This window comes from Sceloporus undulatus, chromosome 2, assembly GCF_019175285.1.
Source record: "Sceloporus undulatus isolate JIND9_A2432 ecotype Alabama chromosome 2, SceUnd_v1.1, whole genome shotgun sequence".
Lineage (NCBI taxonomy): Eukaryota > Metazoa > Chordata > Lepidosauria > Squamata > Phrynosomatidae > Sceloporus > Sceloporus undulatus.
The window spans coordinates 91,456,938-91,484,645 of NC_056523.1; the positions used below are offsets into that span (position 1 = coordinate 91,456,938).

A 27,708-nucleotide genomic window follows, 5' to 3' on the forward strand; every position below is an offset into this window, starting at 1 on the left:
CATCCTGAGTAGCTCTGGCTGAAAAAAGCATCATGTTTCTTTAAACCCTGGTACCCTTGTGGTTGCCTGGGCAACCCAGCAATACCTGTCTTTCTGGAGAATCAGATGCCGTTACCCAGGAAACAGCATCCTGTCTTTCCAGAGACCCTCCTGTAAATGTGGCAATGGCCGTTTCCATAGTAACCTCTCTCTTTTTTGGCCCAGATAATTCTCACTGGCATGGCTTGATATTTGCTTTAATATTTATATTTTGATTTTCCCCCCCTGGGGTGGTGGGGAAAAAGGGGGGGCTTCCTTTGAGTCCTTTTTTGTGTTTTCTTGTTTTCTCAGGGTGCAGTTTTCACCGCCACAGACTCAGGGCGTGAGAGAGCTGTGGAAGTGGCAGGCCAAGGCAGGTGTTTGGAAAGCAGTTGCCCAGGCAACAGGACCAGGGCGTTCCAGAGGTGGTTGCTATGGACAACGGGATGCTGACGAAGGCTTGTGAGGCTGGGAAGACAAATTGCCCTCATCATTATCTCCAGGCTTGTCAATCATCCATATTCACTTATTTACCTCTGAGAGGGAGTGAGCACTAGGAGCAAAGGAGAGGGGTGGAAAGCAGTGACCCAAGCTGCTCCAGAAGAGGCAAAGGGTGTTCTTTGCAAAACTTCACGCCAGGGGAGGCAGTCAGCATCCAGGATGGCAACCATCACCTGCAACCGCTTCACAGAAGAATATCAGCTTTTTGAAGAGCTGGGGAAGTAAGTTTGAGACAGATTTTGAAGAGGGGGAAGAGGGAGCAATGGCTTCGGAACCTAAGGGAATTTGGTCTGAGAAGAAGAGGTTGGCCAGGAAGGAAAGCTCAACCAGAGTGGGAACATCTGGAATCCCCAAGGAAAGAAAAGGCAATGGAGTGAGCGATCAGAGAAACTCACAAGAGAGCTGGGCAATAAATGCAGGCTCCAAAGAGTGCAGGAGAGGGATGCTAGGAAAGAAGAAGTGGCTCTGGGAGCAGACAAATGTTATTAGGCTATTGCAAAAATTAGTTTTTCTATTTTTCCCACTTTCAAAAGGCAACAGAGATCAGCATGGGAAATCACTTGCTGGCATTGTTAACTTTTGTTTGTGCATGTGTTTATGTCTGTGCATGTGTGTTGTGCATGTGTTTATGTCTGTGCATGTGTGTGTTACTGTCGATATTTCTCTGATGACCAAAATAAAATGGGTAAGGGCACTCTGATCTTTTTTAAAGATGACCCGCTGTCAATGCATTCTGGTGAAGTTTATGTGCCTGATTTGTCTAGCTCAGAATAACTCTCTAGGGAAGACCCAGTCTCCCCAAGGCACAGATGATTGTTTTTTTTCCTAGAAGTGTCCTGGTGAACAACCACCCCATGGCTTATTTTGCCCAAACCAGGACTCGTGGGAACTGGTGTAAAAGATCCCAGAGGAAAGTGATGGAGACAGTGTGGGAGAGAATGTTTGTTGGGTTATGTGAGCTTCAAAAAAGTGATCTGACTTTGCTTAGCTTTGCAAGCACAACTTGGTTTGCTTTTTTCTTTTACTGTCAGTGTGCATAACTATTTGCCCAAGTATATGTGTGTGTGTGTGTGTGTATACGTGTGAGTTTGTATATGCACTTAATCTCATTGAAGAGTGTGAAAATCCACGTTACTTTATCAAATCTTTTAGATGCATATCAAGACATGTGTGTTAAAGAGTGATAGCAGTTATTCTCTCTGTGTACATACATAATTCATCCAAACATATTTATATTGTTTATTCAAGGGTGGCAGGATATCTTTTGTAAACTATTGTGAATGTGCGTCCATATATTTTGTGTGTGTTTGCATACTTTGGGGGATCATGGATGATTTCTCTATTAGAATTTGTTGTCCTTATCAGATGTCTGCACATTTGTTTGAGTCCTTTAGTGGATATTTGAATTTTTCTGTGTTTGTAACATATTATGGATACATACATCTGAATTGAATGTGCAGGTGTGTCTGTTTGTTGGCATTAGTGTTTCCCCAAGCATAACTAATACTTTTGCATGCATATATGTATTTGCGTGCGAGTGGCTGATGTTCTGGATACATATAGTTGTGCAGGCATTTTGAACCAGAGAAAATATCTAGGGCAAAGATGAATCAAGAAGGGGAGGGGGGCCTGATTCTTTTATTTACAATAGCTAGCATGTGCAATTTGAAGAACATAGGACAAAGTGGGTTAAATTCAGTAAGACTCAACTCAACAGAAGTCAGTAGAGCAGAATTGGTTTATACTAGCAGAGTTCATCTATCCATCTGAAGTGTATTCACATATGTTCTTACAGAACATATTTGTATGTGGTTAACCAGACATTTTATTTGTTATCACAAACAATTGGATAACTGAATCATGCACAGATGCGGCAATTATGATTCAGTGGTCAGTTCTCTGCAGTAAATGGAAACAAAGCTATATTTCTGTTTATGAAGTGAGTGCTACTCTTCCTTGATAGGTGCCTTAGAAAGAATGAAGCCCATATTGTAGGAGATTGCCAACACCCCCCACTCCCTGTTTTCACACAGACACCTTTTCACAGGTGTTTAAGTTTGTGGTGGAAATGCCTCTTCACTTAGATGAAGAGATGATAAGAGTAGTGTTTATATGTGGCATGTGGCTCAGAAAGATGGTTAGAAAGAGCTATACTGTTCCAACTAAAAGGATTTTGTTGGTGGTCCCACAGTATGGCCAGCAACATTTACGACCGCCATCCTACCCTTCCACTCTTGGGTCCTGGTTCATTTACTGTTGCTTCACTCTGCACTTCACTCAAGAATTCTTGTGGAGAGAAGGGTGTGGAGAAGCCTCCATTTCTTCCCTCTCTTCTAGCTCAGAGTGAGGCAATGGGAGTGAGATCAGGAGATAGTTGTCATACAGGATCCCATGTCTGGCTGCATATGCTTATGGCTGTAAGATGTTATCAGCTGTGATGCAGGAAAGATAAATGGATAAAGGTTGCATGGTAGATGGCTCTGTCTTGAAAGTTCCGACCCGCTCCCCACAGCAATAGCATGTTACCTACTGACCTGGCTTCTCCCTAGTATTTTGGGCTGTGAGGTATACCTTTATGATGTCACCCTGATAGTGCTTCATTATGTTATTCAACACGCTTGCAAAATGGCTTCTTCCTCAGGTAAAAGGAGAAAAGAAACGGAATTTGTTGGAGGAGCTTTAATTAACTTGAGGCAAGCTTGTGCAAAGAGTTGTGGAGTTATGCATATCGCAATCATGATATTTTAGGACATGCTCATATGTAGGACACTCTCAGGGACTGTTCTTCTTCTTTCAAATTCAAAGAAAAGCCAAAGAATGATATGTCTGTGGTATAAAATAAGCTTACTTGATAGTAACTTGTATCCTAGCCTTCAAAGTAATATGCTGGCATAGGACCCATTTGAACCAAGAGATTGTTTTGAGGACAGGTCCACTGCCAGTATACTTTTGGATAGGTCATCCTCAGTTTTATTCCCCTGTATAATAGTTTTGTGGAAATGCCTAACATCGCAGCCTCTTATTTAGTGTATAAAATATAATAGAGAGTCTTTGTGAGATGCAGGGCAGCATATGCTTTAATTTCAGTCAGTAATGTGGTATTAGGCTCACAAATCCCACTAGGATGGAGGTGGGAGCACACTCTCCTTATTCAGTGGAACAAATTGCTTGACTCTTGCCATTCCCTCCATAGCACTCTTGCTCCAGTTGAAAGATCCCAAATATCACTGGCTATAAGAGTGGGATGCTGGCTGGAAAACATTGCATGTGGAGAGTGATGAATCAAGTTGGGAGCTCTGCTGTTTGTGTTATATAAGACAAAAATGCTTGAGGTTGGGAAGGAAAGTAATGCTCCGACTATATTTTGAGGGGGAATGAAAAGAAATCATGCTCCCCCTAAAGGAGATAGGATGAAATACCTTGGAACCACATCTTCCCAGATTCTGTGATGATCTGAGAGGCATCCAATATATTTGTCATACGAAAATACTGTTGTTCAATGTTTCTGTTTCAAATTAGACAGAAAAATCCAATTCCAAACATTTTAAGTTGAAGGAAGTGCTTTGGATTGACCCCAAAAATCAAGACAAAATGAAAAAATTCAATTTTTGACCTACCTATTTTACCCTCTACCTCAGGTTTTTACTTAACTCCTTTATTAGTCAGAAGGCGTTTTAACCCCAAATGATTACCCTCATGGCCCTGTCATATAGCTATGGTTGGGATGGAACCACCCTTAAGAACAGGTAGTTAAATAGCCAATGTTGAATTTCCTGAGCTGCAGCCTTAATAACTGGAGAGGTTCTATCTAGTATGTTCATGATACAGAACGTCATTCTGCATCAAATTCTAAACTCGGTGCCCTATATAAGAGCTGGGGGAGGGGACATGCTGGAATGTTTACATGGCTGTGCTAAATGGCTGGAAAGCCATTTTAAATTAACAATTAAGAAGATCAACATGTTCAGTACCACAGTGGAGTAACATGTCTAAGGGAACAAGAACGGGGACATTTAGAAGTTTTTCAAGGAAAAATGAGGGAGTTTGAGGGATGCTTCAGGTATAGATTGTTCCATCTTAGAAGCCAGAAGCATTCTGCAAGTGAATCTGGATCTTTAGCTCACAAAGGGACCATGCCATTCATCCTGATGGTCTTTGCCAGTCCAAACAGACTAGAAAGTCGGGCACTGGTAACACATATATCCATTGTTATGATAAACTTGAGCTTTGAAAAATTACTTTTTTGGACTGCAGCCCCAGAATCCTCTAACCAGCACAGTTAAGTTCTGTACCAACCGCTACATTAAAGTTCATCAATTTCTCACTTAAACTAAAAAATTATATGGTTTATTTCCATTTCCACCTACTGTCTCTTCAGTATTACCAACAAAGATGTCCTTAGGGTCAAGGGACCTAGACTGGATAAAGCATTAGAACCCTTTATTTTATAATCATATTGATATATGATTAACATCAACGTCATGTCTAGACTTATATAAGGACCAGCTGCAGGTACAGTGTGCAAAAGCACCAGCGAATTCCTTGTCATTAGTTCCCAGCTGTTGCCAGTGGCAGTGATTCACACCTTGCCTATGTAATGTACCAGACAGTAGTCCTTCCATACTGCAATTAATTTATCATAAACATATAAGAATAGCTATGGCTGAAGATAGACCAAAGTAATATCTTGCCAAGCATTTTGTAAACACAGTGGTCAACTAGATACTCCTGGGATCAAAAGCAGGACAATAATCTGCACCTAGTATTGTTCTCCAGCAGCTGGTATTCAGAGGCACCATGGGGGTATTATATAGCCATTATGACTAGTAGCCATAGATGGTTCTATATTCCAAGGCTTCTCAAGCCGGCTGATGTGGGGAACAGCATTTCCCCCCCATTGTGACAGGGACTGGTGCCATATTTTTGCCCATCTGTTATTACTCCCCCCCTAGAAATTCACTGGGGACTGCCGCCCAATGATTCAGGAACTACCACTTTGAGTAGCATCTCAATACTTCACAAATCTGTCTTACACTCTTTTAAAGCCATTGGGTGGCCATCGCTATCTCTTGCAGAAGAGAATTCCACCATGTGCCATGCAAAGTATTTCCTTTTATCTATTCTGAATCTCCAACCATTTGATTTCCTTGGGTGATTCAGGTTTTAGTATTATAAGAAATGGAGGGGAGAAATAGTTTTTTCCTCCCCTTTCCCTCATTTTCCAGACTATGTATATTTTATCAATTTCTATCATGCCTTTCCTTATTCACTAAAGTAACGATACTTTCTAAAGTAGTAATATTTCTTTGTAGGTGAGATGTTCCATTTCCCCTGTTCATTTCAGTTGGATTTCTTGCTACTTTTCCACTCTACATTTTTATTATTTTTTGAAGTGTGACAATCAAAATTGTACACAATATTCTTAGTATTGTTGCACCATGGATTTATGTAATAAAGACATCATAATACTGGGCAGTTTTAGTTTTGATCTCTGACCTAATGATTTCTATAATGGGATCTGCCTTTTTTATGACTCCAAGAGCCATTCCTAGTCAATCACTGCAACTTCAGATGCCATCAGTGTATATGTGGACTACACATACATTTTATCTCAATTTGTATCACTTCATGCCTATTTACTTGATCCACATTTGTCATTTTATTGCCCCTTTGTTCATTCTGGTGACATCTTTTTGATTATTTCAGAGGCACTGTAATCTCACAGTAATCAGTGTAATCCACAAACATGGCCACCTCACTGCCCATTCCTATTTCTAAAATATTAATGAACAACAATAAAGCACCATATCCAGTCTGGAATAAAATAAAATACTGGGTCCAGTCCAAGTGTCTTGGAGTAAAGAACCAGGGAGTCAATGGAGAAAAGCTGTTGAAGGATTCCTTATTTGAAGGTGCATTCATCAAATCACAGAAGAACAGAGGGAAAACAGCAATATCTAATACTATCTCAAATAATTAGTATGAAATTATTACTATCTCAAGTAGGTTTTAGTGTGGTGTAATGGCCTGAGTGTTGGACCAGGACTCTGGTATACCAGGGTTCAACCTGCTCAGTTGTGAAAACCCACTGGGCAGACTTTGGCAAATTGTATTCTCTCAGCTTCAGAGAAGAAAATGACAAACTTCCTTGCCAAAAAAACCTCAGGTATGGTTGTCATAAGTCAAAGTCAACTTGAGGACACACAACACCAACAAGTGGAGTAACTTCTGGAAGACTGCAGTTAACTTATACTATCTGAGTTAAAACTGTTAAAAGATGTAGTATTGTCTGTGGCCTTTTTTGCATAATAAAACCATCAGTAGTGTTATTAAGCAAGACAATTTTTCATTACATGGGGTGGGGAGGAGTCCTGGTGCACCTGGTTGCCCCATTTGTGTGCCTACAGAATGATGGAGGAGTTAAATGGGATGAGTTCTCTCTGCTCTTGGTGCCAGAGCATGACTTTCTAATGCTCATGGAACTGGGGAGTCCTAAGACAAAGAGAGAGGAATTGAAACACCCCCACCAGGAAATAACCTGGCAACATTAAACCACTTGGACTTCCATGTAGTTCCATGTTCAGGTATTATCAATCAAAAGTGAACTAAATAATAAATCATTAAGAAATATCAAGAAAAGTATTGCTATTGATCATCTCTCCCCCAGGAATAACACAGGCTGCTTACTATCTATGCTCACACTCTTGGGAATAAACTCCACTGAACATCTGGAGGGCACTTCAAAGTACACATTGTGCTTGCAAGAGTCTTTGTATTTAAGAATGTTTCAGTGATGACGGATGGGGAAAGTAATTTGAGCCCCCTCCCCACAAGCATTTGCAATTTTATCAAAATGAATGGCTGTCTGCCTGCCAATTTCCAGCCCTTCACACCTTAAAAACAGTTCCAGAATCTCTGCCCCTTCTGGCTTTTAGCTGGTTTGCTTCATCAACCAGTTTGGCAAGGGTGCAGGACTTGGCAGGCAGAGCAGATATGCAGAGTTCCCACTTTGATCTCCTTAGGGGGCTTAAAACTATTCACCTATCCCACCACTATCAGACTTTGTGAGACCTTCATCACGCACCTACCTTCCTCTGCTGAATGCCTTGGCCTTTGACAAGGTTCCCCATGACATTCTTGCAAACAAGCTTGTAAAATGTGAGCTAGACAAGGCAACTGTTACATGAATTTGTAATTGGTTGACTGGCCGAACCCAAAGGGTGCTCAACAATGGCTCCTTTTCATCCTGGACAGAAGTGACCAGTGGGGTCCCACAGGGCTCTGTCCTGCTATTCAACATCTTTATCAATGACTTGGATGACAGAATTGGAGGCATAATTATCAAACTTGCAAATGACACCAAATTAGGAGGAGTAGCTAATGCCCCAAAGGACAGGATCAAAATTCAAAATGACCTGCATAGACTAGAAAGCTGGGCTAAAGCTAACAAAATGAAATTCAATATGGAGAAATGTAAGATACTGCACTTAGGGTGAAAAAAGAAAATGCATAGATATAGGATGGGAGACACGTGGCTGGAGGAAACTACATGTGAAAGGGATCTGGAAGTCCAAGTAGACTACAAGTTGAACATGAGTCAACAGTGTGATGCGGCAGCTAAAAAGGCATCAATAGAAGTATAGTGTCTAGATCAAGGGAAGTAATAGTGCCACTGTATTCTGCTTTGGTCAGGCCCCACTTGGAATATTGTGTCCAGGTCTGAGCACCACAATTCAAAAAAGGCATTGAGAAATTGGAATGTGTCCAAAGGAGGGTGACTAAAATGGTGAATGGTCTGGAAACCATGTCCTATGAGGAACGCCTAAGGGAACTGGGGATATTTAGTATGGATAAGAGAAGGTTAAGATGTGTTTAAATACTTGAAGGGATGTCATATTGAGGAGGGAGCAAGCTTGTTTTCTGCTACTCCAGAGACTAGGACCCGGAGTAATAGATGCAAGCTGCACAAAAAGAGATTTCATCTCAACATTAGGAGGAACTTCCTGACAGTAAGGGCTGTTTGACAGTGGAACACACTCCCTCAGGGAGTGGTGGAGTTTCCCTCCTTGGAGGTCTTTAAACAGAGGCTGGATGGCCATCTGTTGAGGATGCTTTGATTTGAGAGTTCCTGCATGGCAGGGGGTTGGACTGGATGGCCCTTGCGGTCTCCTCCACCTCTATGATTCTATGACAGGGTTAACCACTCATGGAATTATGCTTGGTCTATATTTTCTCTTTCTTGTCCCTGTATGTGTTACAACTGTTAGGGCCCTGGGACAAATCCAGTTTGTGTGTGGGACAGGGGTAGGGGAGGCTGCCTATGTGATTACATCATTGTCTTCCTTTGGGAAGTATTTTTAGGAACATGCCCAGCTTAGGGACTACTGGCTCTGCTTTGCTCCCAGGTGGTATGCAAACCATGCAGTACTTCTAATCTGTGGCCATCTCTTGACTGGAAGTGCTGGTCAGCAAGAAGGTTGTTGGATGTTCAGTCCTGTTCCCTATCATGTTGCAAGGCTTGCCAGGGATAGTAAAAAACCCAAAAAACTTGTGTTCATTTCACTCTAACAGTGTGTTTGTGTAGTTTTCTTCTACCCCACTCATTCTTCTCTTTGTCTTGTAGTGACAGCTTTAGGCAAGTACTTGGTGTTTCACAGCAGGATTGAACATTAAACTGAAACATGAGTTAGATGTCCCTTCACCAAAATGATGCCTTCTGTAATCATTCCATGTATGTGTTGGCCTGCCTGTGTATTGTTTGGATGGGCATCACCTTTGCTTATGTATCTTGCCCCTTACTTGAGCTTTTGGTTGCACAATCTACACAATTCCCTTCTCTAGAACAAAACTAGGGCCTAAATCCAACACAGAGTTAAGGAAACTTAAGCCCATTGATTTCAATGGCCTTAAGCATGCTTAATTCTGCCTTGGATTTAGGCCCAGAAGATCAAATCCTTCCCTCTGAGGAGCAAGGATCAGGGTCAATCTTATCATTAGGCAGTAAAGCAGGCAGAGGTTTTGTGTATCATAAAAGTGGAGGAAATTGCTGGTTATTATTACACATTTACCTATCAAGGATGGGCAGATGTACTTAGAGGATTTTCTGACTTACATGCCAAAATGGCTTTGGCTACCAAGTACTGTGACTGGGATAGGTGGAGGGTATCAGGTAGCAAAATGTCTTGGGTTGGCCCTGGTAGGTATAGTGAGAAAAAAAAAGCAGATGAGATATACTGACATGGCAACAAAGTCTTCTTAGTATTGCCAGCATTGCCAAACAGGTCTGTTTCTCTCCCAGCATAAAAAGGCAACATTCCTAGTTTTCAGTTTTTCTTGCATTCCTCCAATTTGGCAGTATGGCTGAATTCCCAGAAGGCTCTTTTCATTAGTAAAGAGGGAAAGGCAGCTACTCCTGGAGGAACTGCTGTTAAGAATGTTGATTCAAAGAACAGAGGAATAGCTCCAAGAAAGCAGAAGTGTTTCTCTCTCAACCTGGTTGTCATAAGATACTCACAAACTGAGTCCCCAAAATAGTAGAGGGATGGGTCAAAGAAGATTATTAGGAGGGGGATAAGAGGGCAGGATATTGTAAGAAGAGGTTGTTCCTCTGAGAAATTGGAGGGGATCAGAGCAAAGACAAAGAGAAGGGAAAGAACGCCTCTCTCAGCATTCTTTGAATCCACCCCCATTGGCAGGTGAAAGAAGGGGCTGAGTGAAATTATCATGTGGCACTATATAATCAAGCACCTCATCCTGCGAGCTGAAGGAGAAAGAAAAAAAGGGGGATTTATTTTAAAATAAGAAGCGGGAAAATTTCCAACCCACACTTATCTTCATAGAAAAGAGACGAGCCCTCAAAAGGGTCTGAAGGAAAAAGAATGGAAAGAAGGCAGCTTCCCTGGAGGATACCCCCAAAGGGAAGTATGAACAGGAGAGAAGCCGGCTGTCCTCACAGAAGGAACACTGTTCATATGGCAGGGGCACATGAGCTTCCCACAGTTAAAACTACGGCAGAAGCTGCTTTCCTCCCACTGTCAAAGTAGAAGATTCAGAATAATACATTATGTGGTTAATATTGCAAGAGAGAACAAAGAGAAACCGTTAAAAGAGAGACAGTATCTAGATCAACATGGTCCTCATTATGGCTTAAATAATAGCCTGCACTTTTTTGCTTCCCATTTTAATATGATTTAATTTTGTTCCCTGAAAATGTTGTCATGTTCCAAAAATGAAAAACAAAGAGACCATTAGTAGATCTTTGTACCTTTCCCATCTTTCTTCTAATATGTATGTTTATTCTTTAACACAATGTAGAAAATCTCCTTCACCACTCTTCCCATGAAGCAAATTTACTTGTGGTTTCCAGCAGTCTTTTTTTAAAAACCTATTTATTATATGTGTCTTGCCATTCTGTGGAGCTCAGGGTGCTGTACCTATTTTCACCCACTCATTTTATCTTGACAAAAAGCCTATGAAGGAGGCTAGGTTTAGAGCTAGGCAGTGGACTTCATGGCTGATTGGGGATTTGAAACTGAGACCCTTCTGTCTTACTCCAACCCATTACATTTGATTTACCCAAGTTAAAGCTTGCAGTAATGATCAAGAGGAGAAACTTCTAGACTTAGTTCTTAGTTATTCCATATATAATTTTCTTCTGCTTGGCCAAGAGCCTATACAAATTTGCCTTCAGATCCCCAAGTACTATGTGATAGAAAGGGAAGAGGATGAAAGCTGCTAATGGCTGTTTACTTTGACACATGTCTAGCCAACCCAATGAGTTTAACCTTAACCCAACAAGTTCCCTAGTGGCTTGGCTCTAATCCTCACAGTCACTTTCTTTCTGATTACTCACCACAAAGGAATGACTAAACTCTCTAGGGCTGCATCTGCACTGCAAAAATAATCCAATGTGACACCACTTTAACTGTCATGGCTCAGTGCTATGGGATTCTGGGAACTGTTGTTTGTTGTGGCACCAGAGCAAAGCTCGATGTCAAACTAGATTATTTCTGCAGTGCAGATGCAGCCATGGCCTTTGTCTCACTTCGAGTCTCATAGTGGAACCCAGAGATTCCCATACATGTAAATGGGTGCTGATCTGCATGTCAGTCATGACCAAAGGTACGACTGGAAATGCAGAAGTATGTTAGTGTTTATGTAGAGCTTGTTACTCAAATCAAATTCTACTGAAAAAGGAAGATGTCTTATGCTTGTTCCTGCCCAGGAGGAGTCAATGGTCAGTTGGGGTCAAGTCCGTTTGGAAGGTTTTTCACTGAGAGATTGAATTTACACAGCTCACTATATGGGACTTTTGTCAACCATTCCTGACACCAATCAGAAAGAAATACAAGATTTGGGTGATCCCAAGGGAATTTGACATCACCTGTCCTTTTGTATTAATTACATATTCCTTACATAAGCCACCTGGAAATATGGTTGAAGTGTGGTATCATAAAAGTTAAAATTAAGATAAAAGCAAATTGTCATAATCACAATCCTCTTTCTCATTTTTATATGATAACAAAGGCAAAGGTGTTTTACATCCTCATAGGGGTATTGTGGGTGATAGCTCTGGCACCATAGTATTAAACATGAAAGATGTAAAGTCAGTGAAAACTGTCTCTCTGGTACATTCCCATAACCATTAAAATGAGAAGCTGATTCCTGACTGAGGGCTAATATGAAAATAGCATCTTCTGCCTGTAACAGTGTAAAGCTTGGAAAGTTGGGGGCTATGCAGACCACCCCTTTTAGAGCCAGATCGGGGCCATGACAACTGCACACTGTGGCCCCAATCTGGCCTTTCCATGGTGCAAAAAGGAGCTGCAAAAAGCGCCCCTTTTTACACCCTGGAAAGGGTGCCGTAGCCACCACTCTGTGGCTTTACGGTGCCCCTTTGGTGCTGCATCCTCTAAATGCAGTGCCAGAGGAGTGCCGTGAGGCCACATGCTGTATGGCGCGGCACACTGCATCATGCCACCATGGGGCAGAGTCGGGCATGCATCATGTAGATGACACACCCTGACTCCACCCCCAGGCCAGCCTTAATGGCTAGTCTGCACAGGCTGTTACTTTTAGGAAGAATAAACATAAACTGGATACTGTAACCATCCATCACTGGGCAATGGTAGGATAATGCTCAGTGTCCCAGAACATCATCCTACACTGCTCTGTCATGAATGGGCTCAGTATGTTGTTCTTCCCAAGCAATGCCACTTAGAGCATCTCCAAATAGATTTCTTCAGATGGATCTATCTGTTTTGAAGTTTCATTGATCATCATTAAATCAAATGCAGTGAAAACAACCACCACCAAAAAAGGGACACCCTTTATTGTGGAAGAGCATTGTCCTGTTTTTGACTCTCACATCTTTTCCCCAGATCCTGTCAAACATTCTTAGCCACAGTAGAGAAAAGTGTTAATAAAATTTCGAGAGCACTGTTAGATTGGATCAAAGGGCATTCTAGCTCAACATTATTTTCACACTGTGACCAGCAAGGTGGGAAAGAAGTCTGGGTACAGAGAATGTGACAAACAATGTGTCAGTATGTAGAGAGGCCTTGTAGTACTTTGAGACTAATTGAAAGAAGTTGGCAGCATGTGTTTTCATAGATTTAAGTCTACTTCCTCAGATGTATTTGCTCCAAACAGACTTAAGTCTATGAAAGCTTATGCTGCCAACCACTTCCTTTCAGTTAGTCTCAAAGGTGCTACAAGATCTCTCTACACACTGATTCTACAGAGTAACATGGCTATATCTCTGAATGTTTTGAGTTGACCTAAACTAACTACTAATTCAAAGAACTGGGATTTCCACCCCAGTGCAAATAGCTGCTTTTGGAGAGGAGTTTCCTTGAATCCTACAGCAGGGAAAGAAAGGGTTAAATCTCCGCTTCCTTCCTGCTTTGATTCTGATGATTATCAAGCTTCCTAGTGGAATTTATTTGTATTTCTTAAAAAATCTGTGTTAAATACAAAACTGTCATGCAATAAATATTAGCTTTAGCTTAGTCCTCTGTTTCTGTACCTGTCCTTGTTCCCTCAGCATGGTCACTGGAAATGGTGAATGAAGAAAAGTATTTGAGGAGAGCGCAAGCAGTTAAAGGAGTACATTTGCTTTCAGGCTTCATGCATGTCTGAATACCAGCAGGGACACCTCACCCACTCAACCACCTACATATAAACTGAAATATGGACACAGTGAATATCAGCCACAGTACACAGCACTCCATACAATATGCTCTTGCATTCACATCCTTCTGGTTACTTCCTGAATATGTATGTGTACAGAGAGAGAGGGAGGGAGCAATGATTATCATATATACAGGCATAGGCTTGGCATATCTTCACTAGATACAGAACAAACCAAACCCATCTTGCTAATAGTTGTCACTCTTTGCACCAAGTTTGTGGGGAGCTATAAAGATAGTCATCCATTTAAACACAATCTTGGGAGGCTACAAGGAACCATTCACAGAAAAGTAATGAATGACCCATTGCAAACAGTGACAACTGTTACCAAGATGGCAAAATGCTCAGCCAAAGAGCTTGAGTAACTCACCAAAGTACAGACCCCATGATTCCATGTGGTGTAGCTATGGCAATTAAAGAGGAAACATGGTGCTATAATTGTGCAATGTGAAAGGGCCCTAGAAGTAAGTTTTGAAGGGCCCTTGACCCAGTATTTTAAGGGAATTTGGTTCCTGTTAATGCATACACATCACAGAGGTGAGATACTGAATGTTTTCACATGCCATGGAAGATATTGAGACCTTCTGCAGACTGCCATCTAATACAGGCTGATCCTTAGAATGCTCTCCTCCTTATCTGAGTGAGAAGAAGCAGGCATGCATATCACAGACAGAGGCTCTGAACCTTCCCTAAATGGAAAACCCTGTCTGTGACTCAGGGGTGTTACTAGGGAGGCTTGGGGGAGGGTCAGCCTGCACCAGGTGATACTTCAGAGAGATAGAGAACTGGTGGGGTGGGTGCTCTCTTCCATCCCAAGACCTTTGACTGCCCCCTCCCCCAGACAGGGCACTTTGCCATCCATCAGCTACTACCACTGATGAGGTGGGGGTTGTCCTGTCTTGTACACCAGCCAGGACCAGAGTACTAACCAAAGTCCATTAGAGACAAGACAGTAGCAGACCCACTTATGTACAGAAGCTTTCCAGCCAGTTAAAACTCTCAGAGGCCAGGGTCTTGGGAATAAGGCGTGACCTGGGTGCTGCTGTGTATACTAAACATACTAATGAACTATTGTCTTGCCTCCATCAGTCAGACCTTTGCAATGTTTTATGGAATGTTTGAGTACCACTCTTGGATTGTATGCCACTATGTTGACATCCCTAAAAACATTGGTCCCATACAGATAGGCCAAAATAAAGCTGCTTCAGGTCACTTTGGAGGTATGCTGTTTAAATGATGCATGTGTCCTAGGAGGCCAGAAGCCACGCCAAAACCATGGAGATTACTGCACTAGGGTAAAAGCGTTCCCCAATGCGTTCTCACAGGCGCGAGCCTGGAGCGTGATGAGAACCAGAACGCTAGTTTACCGCACGGCGGAACACCGCCAAATGTGTTCCAGGGACGCCATTTCTGGGAATGGTTCAAAACCGTTCCCAGAAATGGCGTCCCTGGAACACATTGGGAACACATTTGGAACACATTTGGAACGCCCGGTGGCGACGGCGGCATTCCACCGTGCGGTAAACTAGCGTTCTGGTTCTCATCACGCTCCAGGCTCGCGCCCGTGAGAACGCATTGGGGAACGCTTTTACCCTAGTGCGGTAATCTCCCATGATCCAGTCCTAAAGACTGGAGTGCATCTTTGGTGCAGCTTCTGGACTCTTAGGACGCATGCATCATTTAAACAGCATACCTCCAAAGTGACCCAAAGCAGCTTTATTTTGGCCTGTCTGTATGGGGCCATTCCTCATCAAGTAATTTTTCTTGTGCAGAGAAACTGTGCAGCTGAGATGGTCCTGCATGTACATGGGTACAAAAATGCAATCTGGGTATCAATCACAATGAGCCCAATTTGTGTGTTATGCTATAGTTGATTAGTATGTCTAGTATGTTATGTGCCTAAGACAGGGATATGCTAGATATGTGGCACTGATTGAGAGGGTTGGATATGTGAGAAGTTGAAGCTCTCATTTTAAGAGAGAGAAGAAGGACCAGAACAAGTAATCTCTCTCCCTCCCCCCTCCATTGCTAATAATCTTGACTGTTGCTGTTAGTGTGGTAGTTTAAAAAGAACAGGGTTAAGTTCCTTGGTTTTATAAATTCATTTTGACAAATGTTTGTAAAGTACTGGTTGCCAGTGGTATGCACATTCTTAACCTAACCCCCCCCCCAACGTTCTAAGCAGACACTTGCAATGCTCAGATTGCCATGTGGGCTCTTCATCTAAACACCTGTCCTTCACTTGTCACTTTGCTCCCAAACTGGATTTCAGAAAGGAGCAGCTGTCAGTGTGTGAATTTTAACATAGACAATAAATAAAATGGAAAACAGCTAGATAGTTATGTGACTAGGCGGCAGAAAGTTCAGTCGCTCATTAGAAATGTTCAGGTAGAGTAAGGGTTGTGCATAGATAAACACACTTACCAACTTGTATTATAAAACAGGATGTACTACAAAAGTAGGGTTTTCATTGTTGTTATTGTGTGCCTGTTGTTATTGTGTGCCTTCATGTAGTTTCTGACTTATGGCAACTTGAAAGTGAACCTATCATGGGATTTTCTTGGCAAGATTTGTTCAGAGGAGGTTTGCCATTGCCTTGGCTAGGCCTATTCACTGCCTGAAATCCTGGCCGTGAATGAGTTCTCAGGAAGACAAGAAGTGGAGTAATTCAGTGTCAAGACCTGAAAGTGTCAAGAATGAAGGCTACCTCCCCACCCCAAACCCCTGGTCACTTGGTGTGTTGCTTGGCACTGTCTGATGCCTGCTAAGGGCTTACACTATTTCTGTCAGGAATATACATGTTCTAAGAAAATAGTGTGTTCTTACAATTAAAAGATAGATTCTGCTTCACTGGAAACTATCATCCTCCCATTGGCGTGAGAAATGCTCTTCTGAGCTGGTGGCACATCTCTCTCACACTGGAGAAATACCTTTGTCGCACTTTCCAGGTTCCTGGGGTTTGAGCAGGAACAAAAGCTTTTTATTGCATTGCAGATGCTGAACAGCTTGACTGCATCTTCACTGCAGAAACAATGCAGTTTGACACCACTTCAACTGCTATAGTTCAGTGCTATGGAATTCTGAAATTTGCAGTTTGTTGTGGCACCAGAGTGCTCTGAAAGAGAATGCTAAATATCTCACAAAACTAGAGTTCTGGTCATTATTTTAGCGCAGAATTTAGGTCCAAAATAGGACAGGAGAGAAGTAAAAACATTCCATACTCAGATTTTATTTATTATTATTTTGCAAAGAGGATGCATTGGACCAAATGTGTAGTAAATCTGTTTTCTCTCTTAAGCATTAATTTGTCCAAGATTCTCTCCCTTTCTTTTTCTTCTACAAAAATCTAAAGCAGTAGTTTAAAGTATTCATTATTCCAAGAATACAAATCCTCTCTTTTAATCTCCTGCAACCCAGTGCATTTGTAGCCATAAGTAAATATCAGTCATATTCTTCTAAACTTAGGAAACAAACAAGTTTTATTTTCATTCATTGCCCTTTCGCACTGCTTAGCAGAGCTGAAGCTTGGCCTTTTACATCAAGAGCCTCTTTTAAGTACAGTTTTGATTGCCATGGCAACAAGTTTCCAGCCATAAAGGGGACTATTTCCAAGTTTGAGTAACCTGTGGTAGATGGACATATTGGAGGTCTCTCTCATCTCCTGTCTCATCTTTATTTTTGTTTTGCTAAAATTCTTGGGGCCCTTTCACTGTATTCTGACAAGCCCACATTACACTATTACTGTATAGCACTGTGGTTCCATTTTAAATGCCTTGGCAATATCCTGTGGAACTCTGGGGTTTGCAGCTTAGAGAGGGACAGTTAGCCTTCTTGGCCGAAGTGTTCCTCTGGTGCCTCACCAGACTACAAAGCCCAGGCATGATTTCATAGGATACAGCCAGGGCAGCTAAAATGGAATCGTAGTGCTATAATTGTGCAGTGGGGAAGGTCCCTTAATGGTGGCGTCTGAGACAGAGGTGGAGAAAGTGAAGCCTGTGGACTGCATGAAGCTCTCAGGTCCATTTTGGCAGCAATCTCCTATTCCTCACCCACCCCACAGTGGGGGGGGGGGATTAATGTTGGCTGGATCAATTTTGCTTACATTCCCTCCTCTAGGTGTTTTAGCCTGGGGAGCCCATTAATAACAAAGGAAGTAAACTGGAAGTTCCATTTTGGTTCACTTCCGGGGTAAATAGATGCCTCATAATTGGTGGTGGCCAAAAACATAGCAAAATTGGGTTGTGGAGACTATTTTGTGTAGGAATTTTAAAAAATCAGAGTACAAAATAGCCAGGGTATATCTGGCAGCATGGAATAATAATAATAATAATAATAATAATAATAATAATAATAATAATACTCTTAGAGGACAGCTTCTTTCCAATCTCTGCTGTCGTACACAATGTGCATTGTTGCTCTTTAATCATGTATTGCACAGAATTCTGTCCATATTGTGCCTGTTCACATGTGTTCCCGTCCATCCAACTCCCAGTAGATAAAATTGCAGGTCTTCGTTGGATAACTTTAATTTTTAAAATTGTACACACACATTACATGCATATTGAGTCCAACAACCTTTCAGAGGTTTATCACATGACCATCATATATGGACAACAGTGTGTAAACACAAACCTTTTTTTTAATCAACCACTTCACAATATTTGTTTAGTTAACATTTTTGTACATCCTTTGAAAGTCTTTTGTGTGTTACGAACACCACTGTACATCCACTTTTATGGGGGTGGGTGGTCATCCGATCATTGACCCTTCCCTCCCTTCCTTCCTTCCTCCCTTCCTTCCTCCCTTTCTTTTTATTATGTTTCTTTCCTTTCTTGTTTTGTGAAACAGGGTTGGTTTAGTCATCTTCTGTCCCTCCTCCAAACCTGTCTTGTCTCTTCTGGCACGGAACTCAACTGGTAAGATCTGCCTACTGCAGGGGCAGTGAATGAACCTCGCTCTCAGTTTTATAGCTGTTCCCCATGTGGGCTGCCTCTAGGTTACATGCAAAACACCACCTGCTTGAGGCCCAGCACTCTGAACCAGTTATGACCAATGCTAGAGCAGCCGTCTTAAATCTTAGGGATTCACCAGACCAATGGTTCCACGACCTCACCAACTGTCCTAGGTTTGGAGGTTAATCCTTCATCACACACTTTCTCAGCTGCTTTAAAAATGTCCTGGATTCTCTCCCTTTTCCCATTTCCCCCCTTGTCTTCAGCTTACTTCAGTTGCTGCCAACTGAGTTCAAGTGCAAAAGCACTCTGCTTCAAATGTAGGGGACAGGAGGAGCAGGGACGTAGCCAAGGGGGGGTTCTTGGGGTCCGGACCCCCCCTTCCGTTAGATAAAAGGAATGGTGCGTGCTGCCGCGCCACTGCACACCCAAGCCCCATTATAATGGTGGCACTTAGTCTGGACCCCCCCTCTCCAAATCCTGGCTACGTCCCTGATGGGAGAGGATGTGGTGCAGCTACTTGTCCTTCCTAAAATCACTATCTAAATTCCAGGCTTTCTCTGTTTAAACTAGTAGTTTTGTGTCTTCTTTCTCAAAGTAGCTTTACCCTCTTGTTTCCTGGTTCACCCCTTTGCCATATGCTGAGTGATTCAGCTACATGAGTCCTGGGTTTTATCTGTGCAGATTTTAGAAGGTATGCATATCCACAATTGCCACCGTTCTTTTGTCACCGCATCTTTTCATGTGGGGATTAAATTATGTGAACAGAAAGAAACATCAACATTTTCCAAATAGAGATGATCATCACTGGTAGATTGAGGAAGAGTGGGTGCAAATCCATTCAAATCAAGGATAGCCAAAAAAAGAAGGGAAAGGACACTCTCCCTTTAAAAAAAGTAATAATTTCTTTCCTTCAAAACAAGAATTTGGCATGTTCCCCCTTAGCTTCTACTGTCTTCCCCTCACCCCAATCACCCTAGATCAGGGGTAGGCAATCTTTTTTGAGCCAGGGGCCGGGTTGCTGTCCCTCAGACAACTCGGGGGGCCGAAGCAAAAAAAACTAAAATAATAATATTTTTTAAAAATAAAATATAAATAAAACCAGGACAATGTAGGACAAAAATTTTCAAATGGAAGACACTTTTTTTTAAAAAAATGGAGGAACGCAAAAAAAAATTGCTGATTTTTTTAAAAATGTTATATATAAATGCATGCTTTTGAGGCTTCTATAGACCATTGCCCCCAAAGGCCCCGGCGGCAAGTGCGGCAGGACCAAGCTTGGGCCGGTCCCAAGGCCTCGCTGGCCCACATCCGGCCCCCGGCCGCAGGTTGCCTCCCCTGCCCTAGATTATAACTTTTTCCATTGGTGGAAAAATATTAAACTCCTCTGTCTTATCAATTGTCTCCTAGCACAGATGGGAACATGTGCCAGTAAAAATGTGTTTTAATGAATGAAAGAATACCACCAATGTTTTTTTTCCCTTTCTGAAAAAGCCCCCAATTAAAGTGACACTGCTGAAACCTAACATCTGATCTGACTGAAAAGGTTACAGCTCCATCAACTAACCAAGACTTTAGACAGACCAGGCTAGAATTAAAAGTAAAATCACATTATGATTGCTGAAAAGCAAAGTTCCATTACCATTTGATGGGTCCCTTCATGGAGCAACCTTGGCGCCAAACTACTTAGTTTTTGCATGAACATAGGCAGCCCGGAGTATCATCAACTGAATTGGGGAAATCAAACTGTACGTTTCCCATTGCAAATGGACAAGAACTGACTTCCTCCACTTCCTATTCAGCTGCTGTGGAAGCTCCTGAAATCATAATACAGTGTACCCTTGGTAGCTTACTAGGTTGGTTCCAGGATCCCTTGTGGATACCAAATCTGCACATGCTCAAGTCTCATTAAATACAATGGATAGTAAAAATCGATCCCTTATACAAAATGGTAAATTCAGGTTTGCTTTTGCATTTCAGATTTTTTTAAATGTTTTCAAGTCATGGATGGTTGAATCAGTGGACGCAGAATCAGTGGACTGTTGTTGCATGCATAGTGGTTTGAGTGTTTGACTACAACTCTGGAGACCAGAGTTCGATTCCCAGCTCAGCCCATTAAACCCAGGGTGACCTTGGGCAAGTCACATACTCTCACCCTCAGGGGAAGTCAGTTACAAACCTCCTCTGAACAAATCTTGCCAATCAACACAACAGTGGATCAGTGGATGCCGAATCAGTGGATACAGAGGACCCAACTGTATGCCAAACCTTTATCTAGCTGTAATCCAGTGGTGAAATGATGCAGCTGCCCAGATGTTGTTGGGCTGCAGTTCTCAGCATTCCTGACTATCGGTGGTGCTGGGTTACCAACACGGTCTGGAAGCCTCCATTGATGGCCTTACCCTGCTGCAATCCTAGAAGCTTATACAGTACGCATATACTACATAGTCCTTATCCCACTTTAATTGCCATAGCTGTATCCTATGGAATCCGGGGGCCTGTAGTTTGGTTCGAAGAACCAGAGGAGATCTCTGGGTGAAAATTCTAAGTACCTTCCCTAAAATACCAACCCCACAGTTCCACAGGATGTTGCCAGGGCAGTTAAAGTGGAACCATAACACTATACAATTGACCCTCCCTATCCATAGATTTTTTATCCATGGATTTCAGCATCCACAGATTGAAATTTCCAAAAAATATAAATTCCAAAAAGCCAAACCTTGATTTTGCCTTTTATATAAGGAAAACCCTTGTACTCTGCCATTGTATTTAATGGATGTTGGCATCCACCGATTTTTGGTATCCCACAAGGGTCATGGATCAAAACCCTAGTGGATACTAAGGTCCACTGTAATTATGAATTGTGAAAGGGGCCTTACTGTCTTAACTGGTTTTCTATCCCTGACTAATTCCAGTCCTGTACAAGCGAAATGCTGCCCATTCTACCTGAAAACTCAGTGAAAAGCCCATCACCTCTTGTCTTGTTGGTTAAAATCACTCAATTGTTTATGCTTTCTGGAATTATCCCACTGGCTTGTGGCATTTTGTCACTGAAACCCAGTCTGTCTCTGGGAATCCATGAATTCAGGTTCTTCCTTCTTCTCTTCAAACTTAATGAGTTTTACAGGCTGTACCTAGTATACTTACTTCTTACATCATACATACAAACAACACACACACACACACACAGCTTTCAGTTTTTCCAGAGAGAATGAGGAAGAAGCCTTGGTCTTATTTTTTTTTCTCTATCTCTCCTCTTTGACTTACTTCCTCTTTATGTGAGTCCCACACGCTAAGTACAATCCAGGATAAACATAAAAAAGTAAAAAATTACTTTTAAAAAAGTAATTAGATATTGCTTTGAGTCTAAATTTTTCAAAAAGCTATTCTTACCTCAGGGGTGTGAGATTATGCAAAACCTGAAGGCCAATTTTGCAGCTCTTTTCTCCTAAAATGAAAACCATAGCATACTTCTCTTACAGCCACTTTGCACCTATTATGTAAATTATTCTAATTAGGCACATTATACTGATTTGCATTTTTAATCATGCAAATTAGGCGTTATTGTTGCATTCCCTCCTCTCCCACTATACCATTTCATACCATTTTTTTACAGTCCATCATTTTTTTACCAGTTACTTCTGATCTGAGAGAGCTACTATAAAGTTTATTTAAAATGCTGGACTTTGTAACAGGAGACCAAGTTCAAAGCTCTGCTTATGGACCATCACACACATTCAGCGTAAACCTGCTTCACGGATTGCTGTGGGGATTCAACGAAAAAGGAAACATGTGAGTGGCAAGTCCATTCACAAAGCAGTACAAATAACGAACAGTAATATCAACATTTGGACATTATGCACAAACACTTCAGTGATATTCTCATCAAATGTAATTCATTTATTTCCTTTCTTTTGGATATCAATTTTTCACTGATGGCCAAAGACTAGCATCCATGAAAATACACATGAAGCCCAAGAGAATGACTACCTCTGACAGGGCAAGAAAACAAAAAATAAATTAAAGACAAATGGTAGTATTTGACGCAGTCTGTGTGTCTGACTTTATATGGGCATAAATGAGGCACTAACAACAACAACAACAACAACAACCAAACATATCTCCCTATGAGGACATTCTCAGTGCACCTAATAAAGTGAACACAGTCTGCCAAAAGCAGTTTTTTAAGGTAGATAAAGGTAGGTGCTACTAGAGCCTGTTGCTCTGTGGCAAAAGCAAAACACAGTTACCCCTCTTGAAAACTTTAAAAGGTATTCTCTTGGTGTCAGAAAGAATTCAAAACATGCCTGCCCATATAGCAGATATGTCCATTCCCTTAACCCCCACCCTTTGTACTTCTCCTCAACATACATCCTTTCCATCTTCCCTTCTCCATCCAAGTACTAAGCAGAGCTGATCCTGTGTTAGCTTCCAAGATCAGGCAAGATCTGCTGCCTTTTGGGTGTTTGGCTAAACATATGGCAGGGATACACGACCGCCCAAAAGGGCGGTCTGCCGCCACCCTAGTTTGCTGCGATGAGGGAGCACAGTGGACAAACCGCGCGGCTCCCTCAGCACAGCAAAAGAGCTGCAAAAAGAGGTTTCTTTTTCCAGCGCCGTTGTGATGTCGCAAGGAACCAACTGGCACACTTGCGGCATCATAAAGGCGCTGAGATGTGTGGACGCTAGGCATCTGTCACATCAAAATGGCAGCACCCGTATGTAAAGGGGCAGCTGCCATTTTGACGCCCTCGCTCCCTTCACATGCGAGGGGCGAGGGGCGTCTGAAAGCGCCACCCCTCACACGTGACGGGGCGCTCCTAGCGCCCGTTTAAATGAGGCGCCATATATGTGTGTTGTGTGTCTTCACAATCATTTCTAACCTATGGCGACCCTATCATGGAAGTTTTCTTGGCAAGATTTGTTCAGATGGGGTTTGCCATTTCCATTCTTTTGAAGCTACAGACGCGTGTGACTTTGCCCAAGGTCCACCTAATTTCCCGCGGCCCAGCAGCTGGGATGTCGAACCTGGTCTCCCAGTGGTCCTAGTCACAACACTCAAAGCTACTATTGCCACACTGGTTAACTTCAGCTGGCGTTTCAAGCTAATAAACTGTATCATAATTACTGAGTAAGGGAACTGCTGATTCAAAGTGCCAAATATGCTTTCCACAGCCTTGTGCATTTACCTATTTACAGAAAGCCATTGAAATCATGGTAGGGCTTTTTATGCTGATTCACATATATTAAATGCTACTGCATACTATACATCAAAACTGACGTGGAAATAGCAAGTTGTGTGTCTTTTCTCTTTTCAGAAAAGCCCAAAGCTGTATCTCTTGCCTGAACAGAATCACCTACCTGCAGAGAGAAAATACCTGCTCCTTTCTAAAAAAAGCTTGGCTTTGTTGAGCAGACACTTCTCAACTGTGCAACTTTTACTGTTATGTAAAAGTGGGAATGGTCATCAGGTAATTTGCTGAGAAGTAACTACCTTGCACTAGGACTCAGGAGAAACAAAGAAGAAAATGGGACAACGTCATGAAGGGATATTCCTGCTGACTGTGTCAGTGAGCACAGGCTCCTGATAATGGTCGCTGGCAGTATAATTTCTGGGGGGTTCCCACAAACACTGTGACTGTTTGGGCATACTACCAGCTTTGTTTTTCTCTTCCCAGTGGCATCACTCCTCACCCAGAGGGGTTTTGGACACAGAGATTTTTCCCCCAGATAATCTGCAGCATATCTACTTCTGGTGGCTCTCTGCATTTGAGAATGCCCTGTTTGTTGGCAGGAGTTTGTTTGGGCTTTTTTTTTCCTATCGCTTGCTTCTTATAATACAAACCATTTCTGTTAGGCCTTTTACATCTGTAATAAACATCTACCATTAGCCAGAGTGAAGTGGCTGCCTCAGGTGGCAGATCGGGATGTCACTTAAGGGCAACAAATTGCCATTATTGAATTTTGTATTATTGTATTTTTATTGCCAGGGATGAGGGGCCGAATCAGGCCCTTGTTGTGAATTATCTGGTTCACTTGGTAAAACTGTCTGACATTTTTAGGTATTAGTGCCCTTGACATGGTGGGGGGGGGTGCCATTTGCTGCAGCACTTGGGTGGAAGAATATCTTGGTTGGCCCCCGAAGCACCATAACTTTGCTCCTTCCATCTTTCACCCCTCTTCCACTTGTTTGCCTTAATAATTACTGTATCTTTGTTCTAGTGGCATTTCTTCCAAATCTGTTTAGTCTTGGGGGAGGGGATAAGGGAATAACAACAATCATGAGCACTTTCTCTTCCAGCAAACATGCATATAGGAAAGAAATCAGCAAAGGAAGAGACTGTGTGGCCTCTGAGGAGAATGGTGGAATAATTGATTTTCCTGCTGGGGTGGAAGGACGAGGGCAATTTGAGCCTGAATATGAATCTTTAGTCAAATAGGAGCCAACGGGGTGTAAGGAAACAGAAGCAACGTTTTCTTGAAATCCACGATAGTGAAGCAAACCCACAACATAAAGGGACCCTACTGGAAACCATTGTTCTGGGTCACATGACAATGGGCCTGGGAATGTGAATGGGTTTGTTTTATTTATTTATTTGTAAAAGGAGACCCTTCTGGAGAATTAAGGGAACTGCCATCACAGTGAAGCAGGGACTGAGACCAGGTATTGCTCTGAAACTGTTGAGTGTGAGCATGAGTCTTTGCCTGCTATGATGTGGACTATTAATTCCCATGCACCCAGAGGGCTGAGGGTTTAATTTGGAAGAAGGCTAATAATGTTTTCATTCTGCCTTAACAGAAAAGGGCCACCGATCCATTTTGCTTGCCTGACTATGCCCCCCCCCAGCACTGTGAGTTCCCCAGCCCAGGAGAGGGGGATTTGTGAGAAGTGTTCTGTGACAATGTCTCCACGACAGGCTCTAGTACCTGGTTTGGGTGGGGGGCAGGTGGGTGGAAGAGAGTGACAGTCATGTAATTTCTGTGGAGCTCAAGTTTAATGATGCATACAGTATGAGACTTTGAGCTATTCTTATAGCTGCTTTGCACCAATGTGGCGCAGTTGTTAGGGCTTGCCTGATGAAAACCCAGGTTTCAAACCCCTCCTGAAATCCCTGTTTTTGTCTATCGCAAAGCTGCACTCACCTGTTAGTGGTTAGGACTAGCATGGGGCCATGGACATACCCATTGCCCCTGCCCTCTCCCCATGAGTGCTTTAATCTGCCTAGCACAGTTCCTGACTTTTTCATATCTAAACATCCCCTATCATAAACCTGAAGCAACTCAGACTTGGAAGGGGGAGGATTTGCAGGGAATGCATCTGCTGCTATGGCTCAGGACTTATTTGTATTAGTGGAAAGGTGTTTAGGACAGCATGGACTCTAATGATGGTGGCCCCTCTCAGGCCACTTCACTATAAGGGCACACTCTCACACTTTTAGGTGAATGGAGTTACAGAGACCTTCACACCAAGTATAGGAAAGTCCTGGAATACTTACAAGCTGATCAAGAGCCTGAGAGAGGGCAGAAGGCAGGAGTTATGAGCTGCCCATTATCCACACTTTACCCTACCTGCTAGCAGGTGTTGGGATATAAATTTCACTGACACCTAAGCATGCAGGGGTAAGCTGTGTTGGCCATTTAACAAATACAAACAAAAAATCCATCAGTAATACCTTTATGGCCAACAGAAATGCACAATATACTTGCTGCCGACTTTTGAAGCTCCATGGGCTTCTTCATCAGGCAAGATGTTTTCAAACCAAACAGGAGAGAAAAGTAGGGGGGGGAACCAATTGGAGAGTTAGTCAGATGTCTGCCTGTTGTTTCAGTCCTTAGTAAAGATGCTACGGCAAGGAGGATATCTTTTGCAAGGCAGGCTCCTTCTCCTTCTGGCCATGCAGCAATAGGGATTTTCAAAGTCCCGGAAAATTAAGTCCATTTGCATCTCATGGGTACCCCTCTTTGCAATCCAATATGTCTCTTAACTAAGTGTATATTTGGTCTGAATGAATATCATTGTAACATGTGAAATTCCTCAGGTCTAGGTCAAATTATAATCATTCCTAGGCTAGTCTACAACTCAGGATGCTGTAGGAAAGGTGCACTGATATATGCAACAGCAGATCTTGGTAGGATTGTCTTTGTAATCTCTCTGGATTTTCTTTTCCCCTGACTGATTTACATCTGGACATAATCACATGCATTTTGCCGCTGATGCCACCGCCGACAATCCTACCAAGAATTTACTGTTGGATATCTCAGGCATTTTTCTTGTGTTGTTCACAGTGATAAGATTGACATGTCACTGACATTGAATGTCACAAACTCTGGTCTCCTCCTTCATTACATTTCAGCCACCCATAATATGTCATAATATGACATCATATCATCCCCTCATGGGCATTCTCCCCTCACCCACAGGAAGTACAGTGGGCCCTTCCCTATGCGAGGTTCCAGATCCCCCCACATAAGGGGAATTCCATGTATGCTCATCCCCATTGAAAACAATGGGGCGTGTGCTTATACGCACCTGTGCATTGCTATACAACTTTATTGTCATGCAGCTTCAGCTCACCAGATAGCTAGAAGGCATTCTTTCAGTGCAAGACTCCTAAACCCAAGTGTTTATGCATTGCAATAAAAAGTGACTTACCCACGGCCAAATTCAGTTTCTATTTGGGACGACATCTGGATGTTATCACATGCATTTTGCCTGCTGATGCCACCAGCCACGTACATCCTTCCTCCCTGGTCATTTCTGGCTAAAATCCAAGCGCAGAGGCCCTTTTCAAAACCGTAAGCTCCTGGCTTTGCAAATTTGGCAGCTGATCTCAGTTCTAGCCAGAAGTTAGCTGGCTGCGCTCAGCCGGTGGCATCAGTGGCAAAATGTATGTGATAACCTCAGATCTATCCCAAATTAGAACTGAATTCGCGCGGTAAGTCACCTTTTAGCAATGTGATAAGCTCTCCATTCTGAGAAACGCAAAGGATGACGTCCACATTGGCCTCCTACAGGACCTGAGAAACTGCATCATTAATTTTATTA

At 42.4% G+C, this 27,708-nt stretch overlaps 1 protein-coding gene across 4 annotated transcripts in view; it reads left to right on the plus strand.

Moving 5' to 3' along the window:
• The first annotated feature begins 377 nt into the window (after positions 1–377).
• CAMK2A (calcium/calmodulin dependent protein kinase II alpha) overlaps positions 378–27,708 on the plus strand; it is a 176,239-nt gene continuing 148,908 nt past the window's right edge. Inside the window, exon 1 of one of the 4 annotated variants that reach the window (XM_042449335.1) lies at positions 378–740. In XM_042449335.1, the coding sequence (XP_042305269.1) occupies positions 679–740 (62 nt within the window). In that variant the 5' untranslated portion in view covers positions 378–678. The remainder of the gene's footprint in view (positions 741–27,708) is intronic. The other 3 variants (XM_042449337.1, XM_042449338.1, XM_042449336.1) reach the window with 3 other exon arrangements.